Raw genomic sequence first — 15,409 nt, 5'->3', positions numbered from 1 at the left:
ACAATTAAAATGGCAGTCAAGAAAAATAAACTTAAAGCCACCTTTACTTACCCCCTCCAGCAGCTCTCCTACTCCCCTTCCCTGCAGGCCGTGGCACACACCAGAAGCAGCAGTAAAAGCTAAGCTCTATACTTATGGTCCTCTTCCTTAGTGCCCATGTCTCTCACACACACACACCATACCAGTCATGCCCCCATGACCAGTTTCTGTCTCTCACACACCAATCATCTCCCAAACAGTCTTTGGCACACACACACCAGTCACCTTCCTGAACAGTTTCTCTCATGTCATACATACACACACACACACACACACACACACACACACACACAGGCTTCCCACTCCCGTGTTCTACTTACATATATGGTCTTCTCACTCTCATAATCACTTTCTCTGTCTCTCTCTCTCTCACACACACACACTCACTCACCAGTCTCTCACTCCCATGCTTGTTCTCTCCACATGCACAGGCTTCTCATTCCCATAATCACTTTCTTTCTCTCTCTCACACACACACCAGTCTCTCACTCCCATGTTCTCTTTCAGATATACAGGCTTCTCCCTCCCATGATGTGTCTCACACACACCCAGGTTTCTCACTCCCATGCTCACTCTTCACATGCACAGGCTTCTCATTCCCATAATCACTTTATTTCTCTCTCTCTCTCACACACACACACACACACCAGTCACCTGATCTCACTCATGCATACACACACACACACAGGCTTCCCACTCCCAAGTTCTCTTTCAGATATACAGGCTTCTCCCTCCCATGCTGTGTCTCACACACACCCAGGTTTCTCACTCTCATGCTCACTCTCTTCACATGCACAGGCTTCTCATTCCCATAATCACTTTCTCTCTGTTACACACACACCAGTCTCTCTCATTTCCATGCTCACTCTCCACGTGCACAGGCTTCTCATTCCCTGAATCACATTCTTTCACATTCACACACACCAGTCTTTTTCTCTCACACACACAGTCACCTTACCAAGCAGTCTCTCTCTCTCATGCATGCACACTCACCCAGGTTTCTCACTCCCGCAACTCCAGGCTTCCTTCGCTCATGCTTTCCCACATACCCAGACTTCTCACTTCCATGCTTTTTCTCTCTCACACACACACACATCAGTCACCTCCCTGACTAATGTCTCACACTCTCACATACACATCAGTCATCTCCCTGAGCAATCACTTTCATTGTCTCTCACATACACACACACATCAGCTCTCTGACCAGTCAATCACACACAGGCTGGCTGGCTGCTTCTCACTCTCTCTTACTCACTTCCTCTCCCCCCATCCCCCCCGGAGCACAAATGGGAGCTGCAGCAGCCCCCGCAGGCCAAGAAAGAAGAATCCCATCGGCCGCGGGAGGCTCATGCTGCTGACTCCTTTCTCGATTACCGGCTGCTTCAATTGCTCGGGGACCGACGCTGCAGCTGACGCGGCACGGCTCTTTCTCCTTCCCGCGCACCGCTCCGTGTATCACTTCCTGTTCCAGGTCACGGGAGGGGGGGGTGCAGGCGCGGGAAGAAGAAAAGGCCAGCCGCGGGTGCCACAGCTTCTAACACCGCTGCCGTTACCACTGGGCTTGAATGTGCTGACAGCCCAGCGGCAACGGCAGCGGGAGAGACCGGGAGCGCGCGCCGCGGACCGGCAAAAAACTCCCACGGCCCGGTCCCGGTCTGCGGACCGGTGGTTGGGGACCCCTGAAAAAAGACCACGAAAGGCAGAACTGTGACATACCGTATTTTTCGCTCCATAAGACGCACCTGACTATAAGACGCACCTAGGATTCAGAGGGGGAAAATAAAAAAAAAAAATTTGTGCTAAACCGGTTCTGCATCTGGGCGTCTTATGGAGCAAATTAGGGGAGTGCATAGTTTTTTTTTTTTTCTCCCCATTTTGTTTTCGGGTCTGGGGAGGGCCATTTCGGTCCACTCCCCAGATCAGAAAACTTTTCTTTCTCTGGGAACCCCTCCCCCCCCCAAAAAAAACCCCATCCCAACCCTTTAAATTAACAACCCCCACCCTCCTGACCCCCCCAAGACCTGCCGACTTAATTTACTACAACCCCCCACCCTCCTGACCCCCCCAAGACCTGCCGACTTAATTTACTACAACCCCCCACCCTCCTGACTCCCCCAAGACCTGCCGACTTAATTTACTACAACCCCCCACCTTCCTGACCCCCCCAAGACCTGCCAAACGTCCCTGGTGGTCCAGCGGGGGTCCGGGAACGATCTCCTGGGCGTGGGCCGTCGGCTGCCAGTAAACAAAATGGCGCTGACGGCCCTTTGCCCTCACTATGTCACTGAGACCGACCAATAGCAGCGGTCGGTCCCAGTGACATAGTGAGGGCAAAGGGCCGACGGCGCCATTTTGTTTACTGGCAGCCGACGGCCCACGCCCAGGAGATCGTTCCCGGACCCCCGCTGGACCACCAGGGACGTTTGGCAGGTCTTGGGGGGGTCAGGAAGGTGGGGGGTTGTAGTAAATTAAGTCGGCAGGTCTTGGGGGAGTCAGGAGGGTGGGGGGGTTTGTTAGATTTTTTTTTTTTTTAATATTCGCTCCATAAGACGCACATACATTTCCCCCCCACTTTTGGGGGGAAAAAAGTGCGTCTTATGGAGCGAAAAATACGGTATGTAGGAAAGAAACTCGAGCGAAGGCACGCTGTCCGATTGGCCGATGCTTGCCCAGCACCGGCCAATCGGGCAGCGTGCCTTCGCTCGAGTCACTCCCTCCCCCCCACCGGACGCTGTTAAAAAAAACCAGTTCATTCTCCGTTCCCTCGCTCCCCGATTGGCCGGCCAATCGGGGAGCGAGGGAGCGGAGAATGAGGCACGCTGCCTTCCCTTGCAGAGGGAAGGCAGCGTGCCTCATTCCCCGTCTGCTCTCAGCAGTGGGCGGGCCGGTCACAGACCGTAGGCGGGCCGGATTCAGCCCGCGGGCCGCCCCTTGCCCAGGTCTGACCTATAGGCTGGGTGCATGGGTCTCATGTAAGACATGTGCACTGCTACAACCAATCAGCAACTCTGTTTATCCTTTTTTTTTTTTTTTTTTTTTTTTAAGAAAAGCAGCACTTTCAGATCAACTTAAGAACATGCCATACTGGGTCAGACCAAGGATCCATCAAGCCCAGCATCCTGTTTCCAACAGTGGCCAATCCAGGCCATAAGAACCTGGCAAGTACCCAAAAACTAAGTCTATCCCATCTTACTGATGCTAGTATTAGCAGTGGCTATTTTCTAAGTCAACTTAATTAATAGCAGGTAATGGACTTCTCCTCCAAGAACTTAACCAATTCTTTTTTAAACACAGCTATACTAACTGCACTAACCACATCCTCTGGCAACAAATTCCAGAGTTTAATTGTGCGTTGAGTGAAGAAGAACTTTCTCTGATTAGTTTTAAATGTGCCATATGCTAACTTCATGGAGTGCCCCCTAGTCTTTCTATTATCTGAAAGAGTAAATAACCGATTCATATCTACCTGTTCTAGACCTCTAGCTAGCAATACTGGTGCAGAAGCTTTTGCACTTTTTTTTTGGTGAAATTTTAGCTCTTCTAAAATTGAAGCTGATTAAATCCATGGCAAAAATGCACTATTTTAAAGTTGTGCAAAAAACGTGACTGGCAGATCTGTTATACTTTTGACTTGACTTTTGCCAGATCATTAAGTCCAGATCCCTCCTCCCCTTTTTTTTTGTTCCTAGTTGTATTTTATTCCTGAGTAGACATCAGTGTTTAATTTTTTTATTATTTCCTCCATCTTAGTCTCTCCCACTATTAGGAGTCTAATGGGAGGGCAGGCGGAGCCTGGTATCTGAATGCCCATAATAATATGAGCACCAGGCTTGGCTCCTTCTGCGAAGGAGACAGGTAGGGGGGGGGGGGGTGTGTGATTTTTTTGAACTTGGTGCTCTGGGGGTTTGAATCAGTGTCCTGGTTGGTCGGGGCCCCAGTGCACTAAGGGAATTGGGGCCAGTCTTGGAGGGTAGTATAAAAGGGGGCGGTAGCTTTGGATGCTGCTTCTTTTGCTTCCAGGGTGGCTTCTTGCTCCCCTCCCTCCCTCCCCTCTTTTGCACTGATTGTGATTGTCACAGCTTGGGGGTGGCGGAGTTACCAGAGCCATGGTTAATTTGTGTGTGTGTGTGTGTGTGTGGGGGGGGGGGGTGATATCAAGGAATCCGCTAGGTGGCAGGTTATCTTGAGGCTGTGTTCTTTGAGTTGCATGTGATTGGGTTCAGTCACATGGTTGGGACTCCTTGCAGGGCTGTGGTGGGGGTCCCGGTGAGCGGCGGGATGCTGCTGGTAGTTACAGGCTTGGGGACCTGTGGAAGGAACCCCCCAAGGATACATCTTGCTGGCGCAGATGTATCCTTGGGGGGTTATTGTGTTTGGCTTTTGGTGGCTCTGGTGAATTGTATGTTAATAAAGCTGTGGCCATTTTGACATTCCAATCAGCTGAGTTCCTGTATTATTTCTTGGGATGGTGTGTTTGTAAGGAGTGGAGGGAGAGGTGCCATGAGTCCTGGTTGCCCATATTATTTAGATGTCTTGCTGTTTGCTGATCCTTATCAGAAAGGCCTCACAATGACTCTTGCAGTCACAGCCTGAAGGCTGAAGAATGAAGGAGTCTTAAAATCAAGGTGCTGCTCTAATAAACGGTGCACAGGTATAATTCCCCAAAAAGGTTAGAAACACAATGTAGAGCTGTAACTTTGCATTTCAGCTCCTAGCCAGGCATGTATATTTGTGCCCGCCTGCTCCTGCTTTGATCCCCAAGTTATTTCTTGCCCTCTCTTCTCTTCCCACCCCAACCTCGATAGGAGGAGGAGAGCTGCACTCTTCCTGTTTTTTTTTTTTTTCATCTGCCACTGGCTCATACTTGCATTTGTGTAATTTTTCCATCCCCAAAGGGCTTTATGCCCTGGGTGGCTGCTCCTCTCTCCCAAAATAAAAAAAGCGGAGGGCGGTCTCGTAATGCAGAAAGCAACAAAAGTGCAGTGAGACCAAACATGGATAAAGAAGGTCTTTATTAAGCCCAAAATTGATTAAAATACTCTTGCCCAACTCTGGCCGAGTTTCGCCTTAATTAAAGGCTGCGTCAGGGGCTGCAAATACATAAAATAAGTGTAAAATATATTACATATGTTGAATCAATGGACCATCAATACAATTGTATAATTTAAACATCGAAATAAAAACATATCTCAGTGTAATCGAGTAATGTTTCATTAATAACGGTGACATATTCCAACAATCTGATAACAATACCATATAATCTGAGAGAAACAAGAAGATAACGGAAGACAAAGAATAAAGCGGAGAAGTGAGGATAAAAAGAGAAAAAAACCCCCAAAAATGGTGTATGATTAAATAAATTACCTTATGGAAGATTGATCTGAAAAATGGTTCAAGTTTCCAAACAAAACTGTGCCAAGTATCTAAAAACATTTTTTACATATAAAGGTAAAGGAAGCTGCGAGGTGACTGGTGAAGGTAAAGTTATTTATAAATTTAAATAATAATGCAGACATCTAGTTAAATTAGCATTAGTGATTTCTTTCACAGTTATTTGCCCTTATGCCTATTCTCCCCTTTTTGTTATACAATTAATTGGCAGTTCCTTTTGATCATTTTGCTCTTTTTTAGTCCTACATCATATTTGACTCTCTATTTATATCATTCATGTTGAACAATTACCTAATTTTATATGAAGGTTAAATGACGTAGTAACACTTGTTTTGGATAATGGACAAAGATTTCTTCCTTTACTTTTGTATTTAAAAATGTATTTTAGATACTTGACACAGTTTTGTATGGAAACTTGAACCATTTTTCAGATCAATCTTCCATAAGGTAATTTATTTAATCATACACCATTTTGTTGTTTTTTTTTCTCTTTTTATCCTCACTTCTCCGCTTTATTCTTTATCTTCCATTATCTTCTTGTTTCTCTCAGATTATTTATTTATTTATTTATTTATAACTATTTCTATACCGGCATTAGTATGAAACATTATGTCAGTTCACATTTTAACAGTAGAGTGAAAGTACATTGTAACAGGGAGAGGGGGAAGGGACAACTTAGTAAAGTACTAGAAGAATAGGTAATACTGCATAAGTAAACAAAATTGCGAGGTAACAGAGCAAAAAAGGTCAAACAACTGCAAAATTAACAATGAGTAAAGTCAAACATAACTGCAAGAGAAAAGTAACCATACAAGGTATAATTGCAAGTGATGACAAAATCAAACTAACAATGCATCGTCTAGGGGGACGAGATAGGATTTAGCACGAAATAAATAGGGGATAGGGAATGGAACTTTCAGCAGGGGGAGTAAGGGCAAGAGAAGAGGGGCTGAGGGGGTAGAGGTCTAATCAGGATAGGCTTGTTGAAACAGCCATGTTTTAAGCTTCTTCTTGAATTTAATTGGGCATGTCTCTAGGCGGAGCACTGTAGGCAGGGAATTCCAACAGGAGGGGCCTACAATGGTTAGGGCACGGTTTCTGGTCGTGGAGAGATGCGCTGTTTTTAAAGAGGGCACCTGCAGAGTTCCTTTGTGGGTAGTTCTTGTGGGTCGATTATTTTGCACAGGGCTGAAAGGTATATCTAGCCAGAGGGAGTTGTGAGAATGTATGGAGTTGTGTATAATACTTAGTGTTTTATAGATTATTCTGGTAGGGATGGGGAGCCAGTGGAGATCCTTGAGTATAGGGGTGATGTGGTCTGTTTTACGTGCGTTGCAGATGATTCTGGCAGTCACGTTTTGCAACACTTGCAAAGGTTTTATAGTTGCGTAGGGGAGACCTAGGAGGAGTGAATTACAATAATCGAGTTTGGAGAGAAGGGAGGATTGAATCACAGTACGGAAGTCTTGAGCATGTAGAAGGGGCTTGAGTTTTTTTAGGATATTAAGTTTAAAGAAGCCATCCTTGAGAATCGAGGTCACTTGTTTTTTCATATTTAGCTGTTGGTCAAGCTGGACTCCCAGATCTCTTACGAAAGGTAGTTCTGTATTGAACTTGCAGGCAAGGTCTGAGATGGGAAGGGATTTATGATGATAGTTTGAGGAAATGAGTAGGAGCTCAGTTTTGTTAGTATTCAGGGCCAAGTGGAGTGTGGTAAGCAAAGAATTTATGGCTGTAAGGCAGGTTTCCCAATGCTTTAGGGCATCGGAGATGGAGGATTGGATGGGGATGATGATTTGTACATCATCAGCGTAAAGAAAGAATTTAAGTTTGAGGTCTGAGAGTAGATGGCAAAGGGGGGTGAGGTATACGTTGAAAAGGGTGGAGGAGAGGGAAGAACCCTGTGGGACTCCTTGCAGGAGAGGGCGAGGGGAGGATATTGCGTTATCAATTTTGACTGAGAATTTTCTGTTGGTTAAGTAGGATTTGAGCCATGAGAGTGCAAGACCAGAGATGCCAATGATTTCAAGGCGAGCAAGGAGGTGGTTGTGGCATATGGTATCAAAGGCAGCAGATATGTCTAGGAGGGCGAGGAGGTAGCTGTGGCCCTGGTCCATTCCTATAAGGAGGTGGTCAGAGAGGGTGAGGAGGAGGGATTCTGTGTTGAAGTATTTTCGGAAACCGAATTGTGAAGTGTGGAGAATTTTGTGGTTTTCCAGATAGTCCATGAGTTGCGAGTTTACCACTCTTTCCATTATCTTGGCAATGAAAGGGAGGTTTGAGATAGGGCGAAAGTTTGCCGGTTCTCGTGGATCAAGGGAGGGTTTTTTAAGGAGGGGTTTGACAACAGCTAGTTTAAGCGTGTCTGGGACAGAGCCTGCGGATAGAGAACAGTTGATGATGTCAGCTATTGCTCTGGATATAGAGTTAGGGATGGCAAGGAGTAATTTGGGGGGGGATAGTGTCGCTTGGGTGGGTAGCAGGTTTTAGTTTTTTTAGAATTGATTCTATTTCTTTGGATGAGGTGAGGTCGAGGGAGACAAAGGTAGGAGTGGGGGGGACAGGGTTAGGGTGGGGGAGAGGAAGAGGAGTCAGGGAATCTAGAGAGGAGATTCTTTGTTTTATTGTGGAAATAGTGAGCGAGTTCTTCGCACTTAGCGTCTGCCTCTGCGTCTATTATGTTGGGCGAGGAGGGTTTGATGAGACCTGAAATATAAGAGAAAAGCGCTTTGGGGTTGTATTTGTAATCATGGATCTTAGCGGTGTAGAAATCTCTTTTGTGTTTCAGGGTAGAGTCTATAGTGATGTAAGGCGGATTTGTAACTGGCAGCATGCTGCGGGGTGGGGTGCTTGCGCCAAATTCTCTCTTTTTGTCTGAGTTTATGTTTTAATGTTCTAAGTTCGAGGGTATACCAAGGGTTGGAGTGTTTAGTGGCAGTGTTTATGACACGTGTGGAAGTGGGACAGAGTTTGTTGGCTATTTCATCTGTAAGGTTGCTCCATGATGTTATATATAGATAATACCATATACCATATAATATACCATATACCATATAATACCAATACCATATAGATTATATGGTATTGTTAACAGATTGTTGGAATATGTCACCGTTATTAATGAAACATTACTCGATTACACTGAGATGTGTTTTTATTGCGATGTTTAAATTATACAATTGTATTGATGGTCCATTGATTCAACATATGTAATATATTTTACACTTATTTTATGTATTTGCAGTCTCTGACACAGCCTTTAATTAAGGTGAAACTCGGCCAGAGTTGGGCAAGAGTATTTTAATCAATTCTGGGCTTAATAAAGACCTTCTTATCCATGATTGGTCTCACTCCACGTTTGTTGCTTGCTCCTCTCTCCCGCCCCAAATCACGGCTCTGATATAAATAAGAAGAAAGGTCCAGAAGCCCAGTAATGATGCCCAGCAGAGTTGAGAACCAAGAAGACTGATATTTTCCAGCAACAAAGCACTGTAGCCTTGCAGTGCTTCATACATTTGTTTTGCTTAGAGTAGAAAGCTGAATAGCGGTTCCTTCCAATGAAAATGATAAAGAAACATAGTTTCTTTTTCAGTGAATGACGATGCTCCTTAGGGACTCTCTTCCCATTTTTTTCTATGCATGGAGCTGGGGGAGAATGCTTTTCTCAAACCTTGGACAACTCCTTCTGGAAACATTTCTGAGATTCCTTTGCAAGGACTCGCCAACAATCCTTTGTAGATGCTTCCGATTAGACTTAATTTTCTCCACGTCTGTAGCAATCCTCTACTCCTATCTGGGCCTGTGCCACTGGTACTAAATATTCATGCTCAAAGCTTGGCTCTTTCATTTGCTTGTGGTGTTTTTTTTTTTAATCTCCTTTAATTGTATTATCTGCAGGCTCAAGCATAAATCTTGGACTTTAAAGCGGTTGCTGCTGCAGCTGTTTTCTCTCATCTCAAGAATTGTCTCCAAGATTCTTCGAAAAAGAGGTCATCAAATAAGTTTATACCTTCAAGGTTCTTTATATTATGTTTAAGAAGTAATTGGGTATCCTTTGAAGGTAATCTATTGGCTCAGAAAAGCCTCAGTTCTGCAAAATTCCTGAGACACACCCAGGGGCAAGTATCTTCAGATATTCCATATGTAGCATTTTTTTCTTATGCGGCAAAAAAAACAAACCTATCTGGGATTGCATAGGGATGTCTGACCTTATCATGCAGAGATCTACTTGCCAGGATACTAAGGCGGCTCAAGCAAGGCCAAGTCCTGGCCGTTGGTGCTCAGAGTTAGGCCAGGCACAGGCTGGAACCTACCCAGGAGTCAGGAGTTCTACTCGGGCAGAGGGAGGTCCACATCTTGGAGCTTGCAGGTAACAAGAGCTGGAGCAATTCAGTATATTTGGGATTACCTGCTGTGACTTTGAGAACAGTCTGGATCCTTCGGAATGTAGTGGCAAGGGAATTGACAGAGGGGAGGGGAGTGGATGTGAGAGATTATATTGCACCTTATTTTGTTTTCATTATATTGGTTGCCCATTCATTTACAGGTTAGGTTTAGAATTCTAATCGTGATTCGCAAAGCTTTGAGCAGATATAGCCCATCATACATAATAAGCAGCATATTAGGAAATTATAAGCTGTCTCATTCTTTAAGGTCCTCAGGCCAGAATCTTCGTGATGTTCCACCCATTTGTTTAACTGGCTCAGTAGAATCCAGTGAGAGGAATGCTAGCAGTTGCCGACCCTATGACCTGGAATCGCCTTCCTGTTACTCTGAGGCAAGAACCTTGTCTCAGGTCTTTTTGGGAGCATATAAAATCTATCCTGTTTAAACAGGCCTTTCTTTGATGGGCTGGATGAGAGGCAATCGGGAGGTTATACGTTAGGGTCAGGGTCCTTGGTGTTGCCGATGGAGGCAGACGAATGAAATCAGGGAAACGCTGTGGATATGTTGGAAGGCACTCTATCAGGTAAACAATCCTCCAGTGGCACTAGTGTCCCTCTTAGATGAGGCAACGACTAAAACTTGCTTCAGGTCCTCATCTGGTCTGAGGATCAGTCTTGAACCCTGAGGCCGTGTTAAGGCCCCACTAGTGTTTTGCCCTAATGGTACTTATGTACTTAATTTTTTCATACTCAAAATTTCACAGGATGGTAGCAGACTAAGCCAAGAATTTGGTAATCTATCATTCATGCAAAGGCCATTTATGAACTGCTGGCCCTATTGCTAGGTCCTGTACAGGAGGATTGTATTTGAGCCTTCTGTTCTTTCTATTTTAAATTTATATCCTGCTGCTCTTAAAGACTCTCAGAGCCACTTATAAGGACAATGATAACATGAACAGCATAATAGCATACAATAACATTCCGAAATTTCAAAAGAACAATGAATATACAGTGCAGCCCTAATTCAGGGTTCTGGCTGAAATGTGCAGAGGTCACACTCACTCCAGGTGCTAAGTCTCCTGTATACTGTCTATTCAGCCCTGGGGTGTGGGGTAGGGTTTGGAGCTCCAGGGCCCAAGGCTGTAAGGAGGGAGTACCTCTTTTTCTCTCTCTGGGGGTACTCACAGTCTCTTTGATGCTGCATGATCTCTGAGCAGCTAACCAGGCTGGACACTCAGGTGGGGTATTCCAAAAGACAAACTTTACTGTAGCAAATCTTCAGTGGGTACCATATGGCATCCATACAGTTCTGAAGGTTACGTCCCATCTCTAACCCAGTCACAGTCCAGTTTCTCTGGGTGAGTGCCCCTCCAGGTGGCTGGCATTAAAATAACCTCTTCTCGTACGGTTTGGAAAACAGACTCTTAACAGGGGGCAAGGGGGCTGGGCCTCCCTTCCCAGGATGGGGGGAAAAAAATGCCTGCGGTCTCCCAGAGTCCGCTCCACTTCGTCCTCTCTGCTTCTGGGTACAGACTCCAATGAGAATTGCCAGCTGCACTCCTTTTCCACTCCCAATTTCCTCTGGGTTGTTGATGATGGATCTCTCAGTTTGAAAGTCCCAGCAAGCAGCAAACAGATGAAATCTTCATTCCCTTCTCCCGGGCAGGATGGGTGGGCAGAACTGCCTCCCAACCCAAAACTGGACACAAAAATCTCCTAAAGAACTCCTCCCAGAAATACTCCTCTTGTGGTAAGTCACTGCTGTCCCTCCAGGTGTTAATAGTTCCCATCCTCCAGGTCTTCTTTTGTTTGACCTCCTCCAAGCAGGGGAAAAAAAAATCCTCCCAGAGCCAGGACCGTAGATATTCCACAATCCAAAAATAACTCTTCAAAGCAACGGCTCACAAAAGTCTGAGACAACCCCTTCCGGATCCGTTGGGTTCTGGGCAGGGAACCATTCTCCCAGGTATCTGATTCATTGTGGAGCCTAGACCAAGAGACTGGGGAACTCCAACAAAATGAACAGTGAACACTCCTCCTTCATCAAAAGCCATCGTAAAATGCCACACGACTCTAAACACTCTCCTGCAGTTACGCAGATGGGAGGGACCTTGGAGGAGGTGGGCGTTAGGAATGATATTCTCCCTCCTCACTCCCTACCCCAAAGCCTGCATTAGGAACACCTAGTGGAGACCTAAGGGGTTCTTTACAATTAGGGATGTGAATTGGGCTTTAGACGATTGAAAATATTGGACGATATTTTCAAAATCGTCAGAAATCGGGGGCTCGCCCAAAATGATAGGAAAACCCCACGATATTGATCGTGGGGGTTCTCTTATCATTTTGGGGAAGGGCGGGAAAAACGGCACACAAAAATAACCCCTAAACCCACCCCGACCCTATTTACGCTTTCGGATAATAGACTAGGGGGCACTCCATGAAGTTAGAATGTGGCACATTTAAAACTAATCGGAGAAAGTTCTTTTTCACTCAATGCACAATTAAATTCTGGAAGTTTTTGCCAGAGGATGTGGTTAGTGCAGTTAGTATAGCTATGTTTAAAAAAGGATTGGATACGTTCTTGGAGGAGAAGTCCATTACCTGCTATTAATTAAGTTGACTTAGAAATTAGCCACTGCTATTACTAGCAACGGTAACATGGGATAGACTTAGTTTTTGGGTACTTGCCAGGTTCTTATGGCCTGGATTGGCCACTGTTGGAAACAGGATGCTGGGCTTGATGGACCCTTGGTCTGACCCAGTATGGCATGTTCTTATGAGTTATCTTATGAGTTATCTTATAAACTAATCCCTTAGCTTCCCCCACCCTCCCGATCCCCCAAAAACCTTTTTACAGGTACCTGGTGGTCCAGTGGGGGTCCCTGGAGTTATCTCCCGCTCCCGGGCCGTCGGCTGCCACTAATCAAAATGGCGCCGATGGCCCTTTGCCCTTACCATGTGACAGGGTATCCGTGCCATTGGCCGGACCCTGTCACATGGTAGGAGCACTGGATGGCCGGCACCATCCTGTGCTCCTACCATGTGACAGGGGCTCACCAATGGCACCGGTAGCCCCTGTGACATAGTAAGGGCAAAGGCTATCGGCGCCATTTTGAATACTGGCAGCAGACAGTCCGCGTGCAGGAGGTCGCTACCGGACCCCCGCTGGACTTTTGGCAAGTCTTGTGGAGGTCAGGAGGGTCCTCCAAGACTTGCCAAAAGCCCCTGGTGGTCCAGCGGGGGTCCGGGAGCGATCTCCTGCACTCGGGCCTAAGCTGAGTCCTAAGCTGAGGACTGCAGCAGAGCATTTAGTGAATAAGCATCCTGGACCCTATCATGGAAAATAGACCACTGGGTGAACAGGCTACACAAAACTGCTTGTCTGAATTTACTATCACCCTTTGAAAGATTGTCCAGACAGTAATGGGATGTAAAGGTGTGTACTGATGACAAAATTGGAGCTGTGCAGATGTCTTCAAGAGGTACAGCTCATAGATGAGCCACTGATGTTAGCCATGGTTCTAACCTGACAAGCCTTGATAGCTAGCAGCCTTTGTAGGCCTGCTAGCACATAGCACACTATACAGTCTGCTAGCCAGTTATACAATGTATGTTTGGCTAGTGCTAACGCCCAGTTTGTTAGGATCGGAAGAGACAAATAATCACGAGGCCCAATGATGAGACTGAGTTCTTCTTTTATAGTAAGCTAAGGTTCATGTGGCCTTGGGAAGAACATAGGTAACATGATGGCTTGATTAATATAGAAAGCTGATTCTATTTTTGGTAGAAACGTTGGATGGGTGTGGAGCACCACCCTATTGTGGAAGAATAGCATATATGAGGGATAATGGAGCAAAATCTGAAGCTCTCTGACTCTTCTGGGCGATGTGACTGCTACAAGGAATATTACTTTCCATGTTAAAAATTTGGGAGAAGCCAGTTCCAGTGGTTCAAATGGCAGCTTTCATCACTTGTGTCCCTGGAACAGGTGATTTTACAATTGAAGGTTTAGTATGCCATAATAAGCCTTTCATGAACTTGGATACTAATGGATGAATGGATATCAGCTTACCCTTAATTTGGGTATGGTAAGCTGCAATTGCACTAAGATGAACTCATACTGAAGAAGAAAGTAGATAGTTTAGTAACTATTTGAGTTTGCATGTGAATGGATTTAAATAACTTTGCTAATGCTATGTGAAGAACTGTTTCCATTTAAATCCATAAGTTCTCCTTGTTTATGATTTCCTGACAGATACTATTATGTCCACAACCTCCTTAAGTAAGGACAATTCCTTGATTATCAATCACTCAACATCCAAGCTGTTAAGTTGAGAGAGGGAAGGTTCGGATGATTATAAATGTTCCTCTTCTTGAGTTAATAAGGATGGATCTGACCCGAGAGGGATCAGAAGACTGCTGGATAGCTGTACCAGGTATGTGAACCAGACTTGTCTGGGCTACACTGGAGCTATGAAGATCATATGGGACCGGTCTTTGAGTTCTTTTTGTACTGTTCTGGCTATCAGAGGAATTGATGGAAAAGCGTACAAGAGATCTGCATTTCAGTCAAACAGAAATGCATCCTGAGTGGATATGAGTTTGCTGGGAAGAATGAAGCCCAATCTTTCCACTTTTCTTTTCCTCCAATACAAAGAGGTTGATTGCTGGTAGACTCCATAGACTGAACAGTCTGTTGGCTGTTGTTACAGAGACCATTCATGTGGACGAAAAACTCTGCTAAGGTGATTTTCTAACGTATTAGAGATCCCTGGAAGGTAAGTTGCTTTAAGGACTGCTTGATATTTGCATGCCCATTCCCATCTCTTTATCACTTCTTGGCAAAGAGTTCATGAGCCTTTTCCTCCTTGCTTGTTCACACAGAACATGGTTGTCGGTTTGAATGAAAATACTCTTCCTTTGGAGGAGATGAGTGAAAGTTGATACAGAACATCTAATCCCCCACAGTTTTAGGAGGTTGATTGGAAATTGTTTCTCTATGAATGATCATGTTCCTTGAATTCAAAAGGACACCATTTGGGTACCCTAGCCCTTAGTGGAGGCATCTGTCACCAATGTTACCTTGAGAGGGAGTAGACGGAGTGGTGCTCGTTCTTGCAGGATGAAAATCTCTAGATACCAGCGTAGTTCCTGCTTCATTTCTTGTGAAATTTCCACTGTGGTTGTCAGTGGTTGAGTTAGTTGGTCCCACTGGGACTGGAGGCCCCACTGTAGAAGTTGTATATGAAGGCCGGTAGTGAAACTATGTGAACTGTCGCCATGTTCCTTGACCGTTGAATGATCTGTGTTCAACTATCTGTACACAAGGGACCTGAGAGCATTCTCTTGATCCGAGGGAAATACAGTTCTCTCTTTCAAAAATTTATCCATGCACCAATGAATCTGATTTTCTGGGAAGGAATTAGAGAATTTCTTGAAATTCACCAGAAAACCTAATGACAGCAGGAGCTGAATTGAATTTTGTAGGGAGGTTAGTACATCTTCCTGGGAAATTGCCATTATAAGGCAATTATCTAAGAAAGAGAGGACTCAAATGCCCTGTTATTGCAGATTTGCTGCTACTACAATCAGCC

At 45.2% G+C, this 15,409-nt stretch overlaps 1 protein-coding gene across 3 annotated transcripts in view; it reads right to left on the bottom strand.

The window, feature by feature from the left end:
* Positions 1–15,409, bottom strand: part of CACNA2D4 (calcium voltage-gated channel auxiliary subunit alpha2delta 4) — a 558,520-nt gene that overhangs the window by 44,415 nt on the left and 498,696 nt on the right. Inside the window, exon 36 of one of the 3 annotated variants that reach the window (XM_029599896.1) lies at positions 5,034–5,129. The exons of the other annotated variants lie outside the window; for them this stretch is intronic. Within the exon in view, the coding sequence (XP_029455756.1) occupies positions 5,123–5,129 (7 nt within the window). The 3' untranslated portion in view covers positions 5,034–5,122. Of the gene's footprint in view, positions 1–5,033; positions 5,130–15,409 lie in introns of those variants that run through there. 3 annotated transcript variants of the gene reach the window in all.

This window comes from Rhinatrema bivittatum, chromosome 4 (genome assembly GCF_901001135.1).
Source record: "Rhinatrema bivittatum chromosome 4, aRhiBiv1.1, whole genome shotgun sequence".
In the NCBI taxonomy this organism is placed as follows: domain Eukaryota; kingdom Metazoa; phylum Chordata; class Amphibia; order Gymnophiona; family Rhinatrematidae; genus Rhinatrema; species Rhinatrema bivittatum.
The sequence above is the reverse complement of the archived record's forward strand: the minus strand, read 5'-3'. Positions and strand labels throughout refer to the sequence as shown.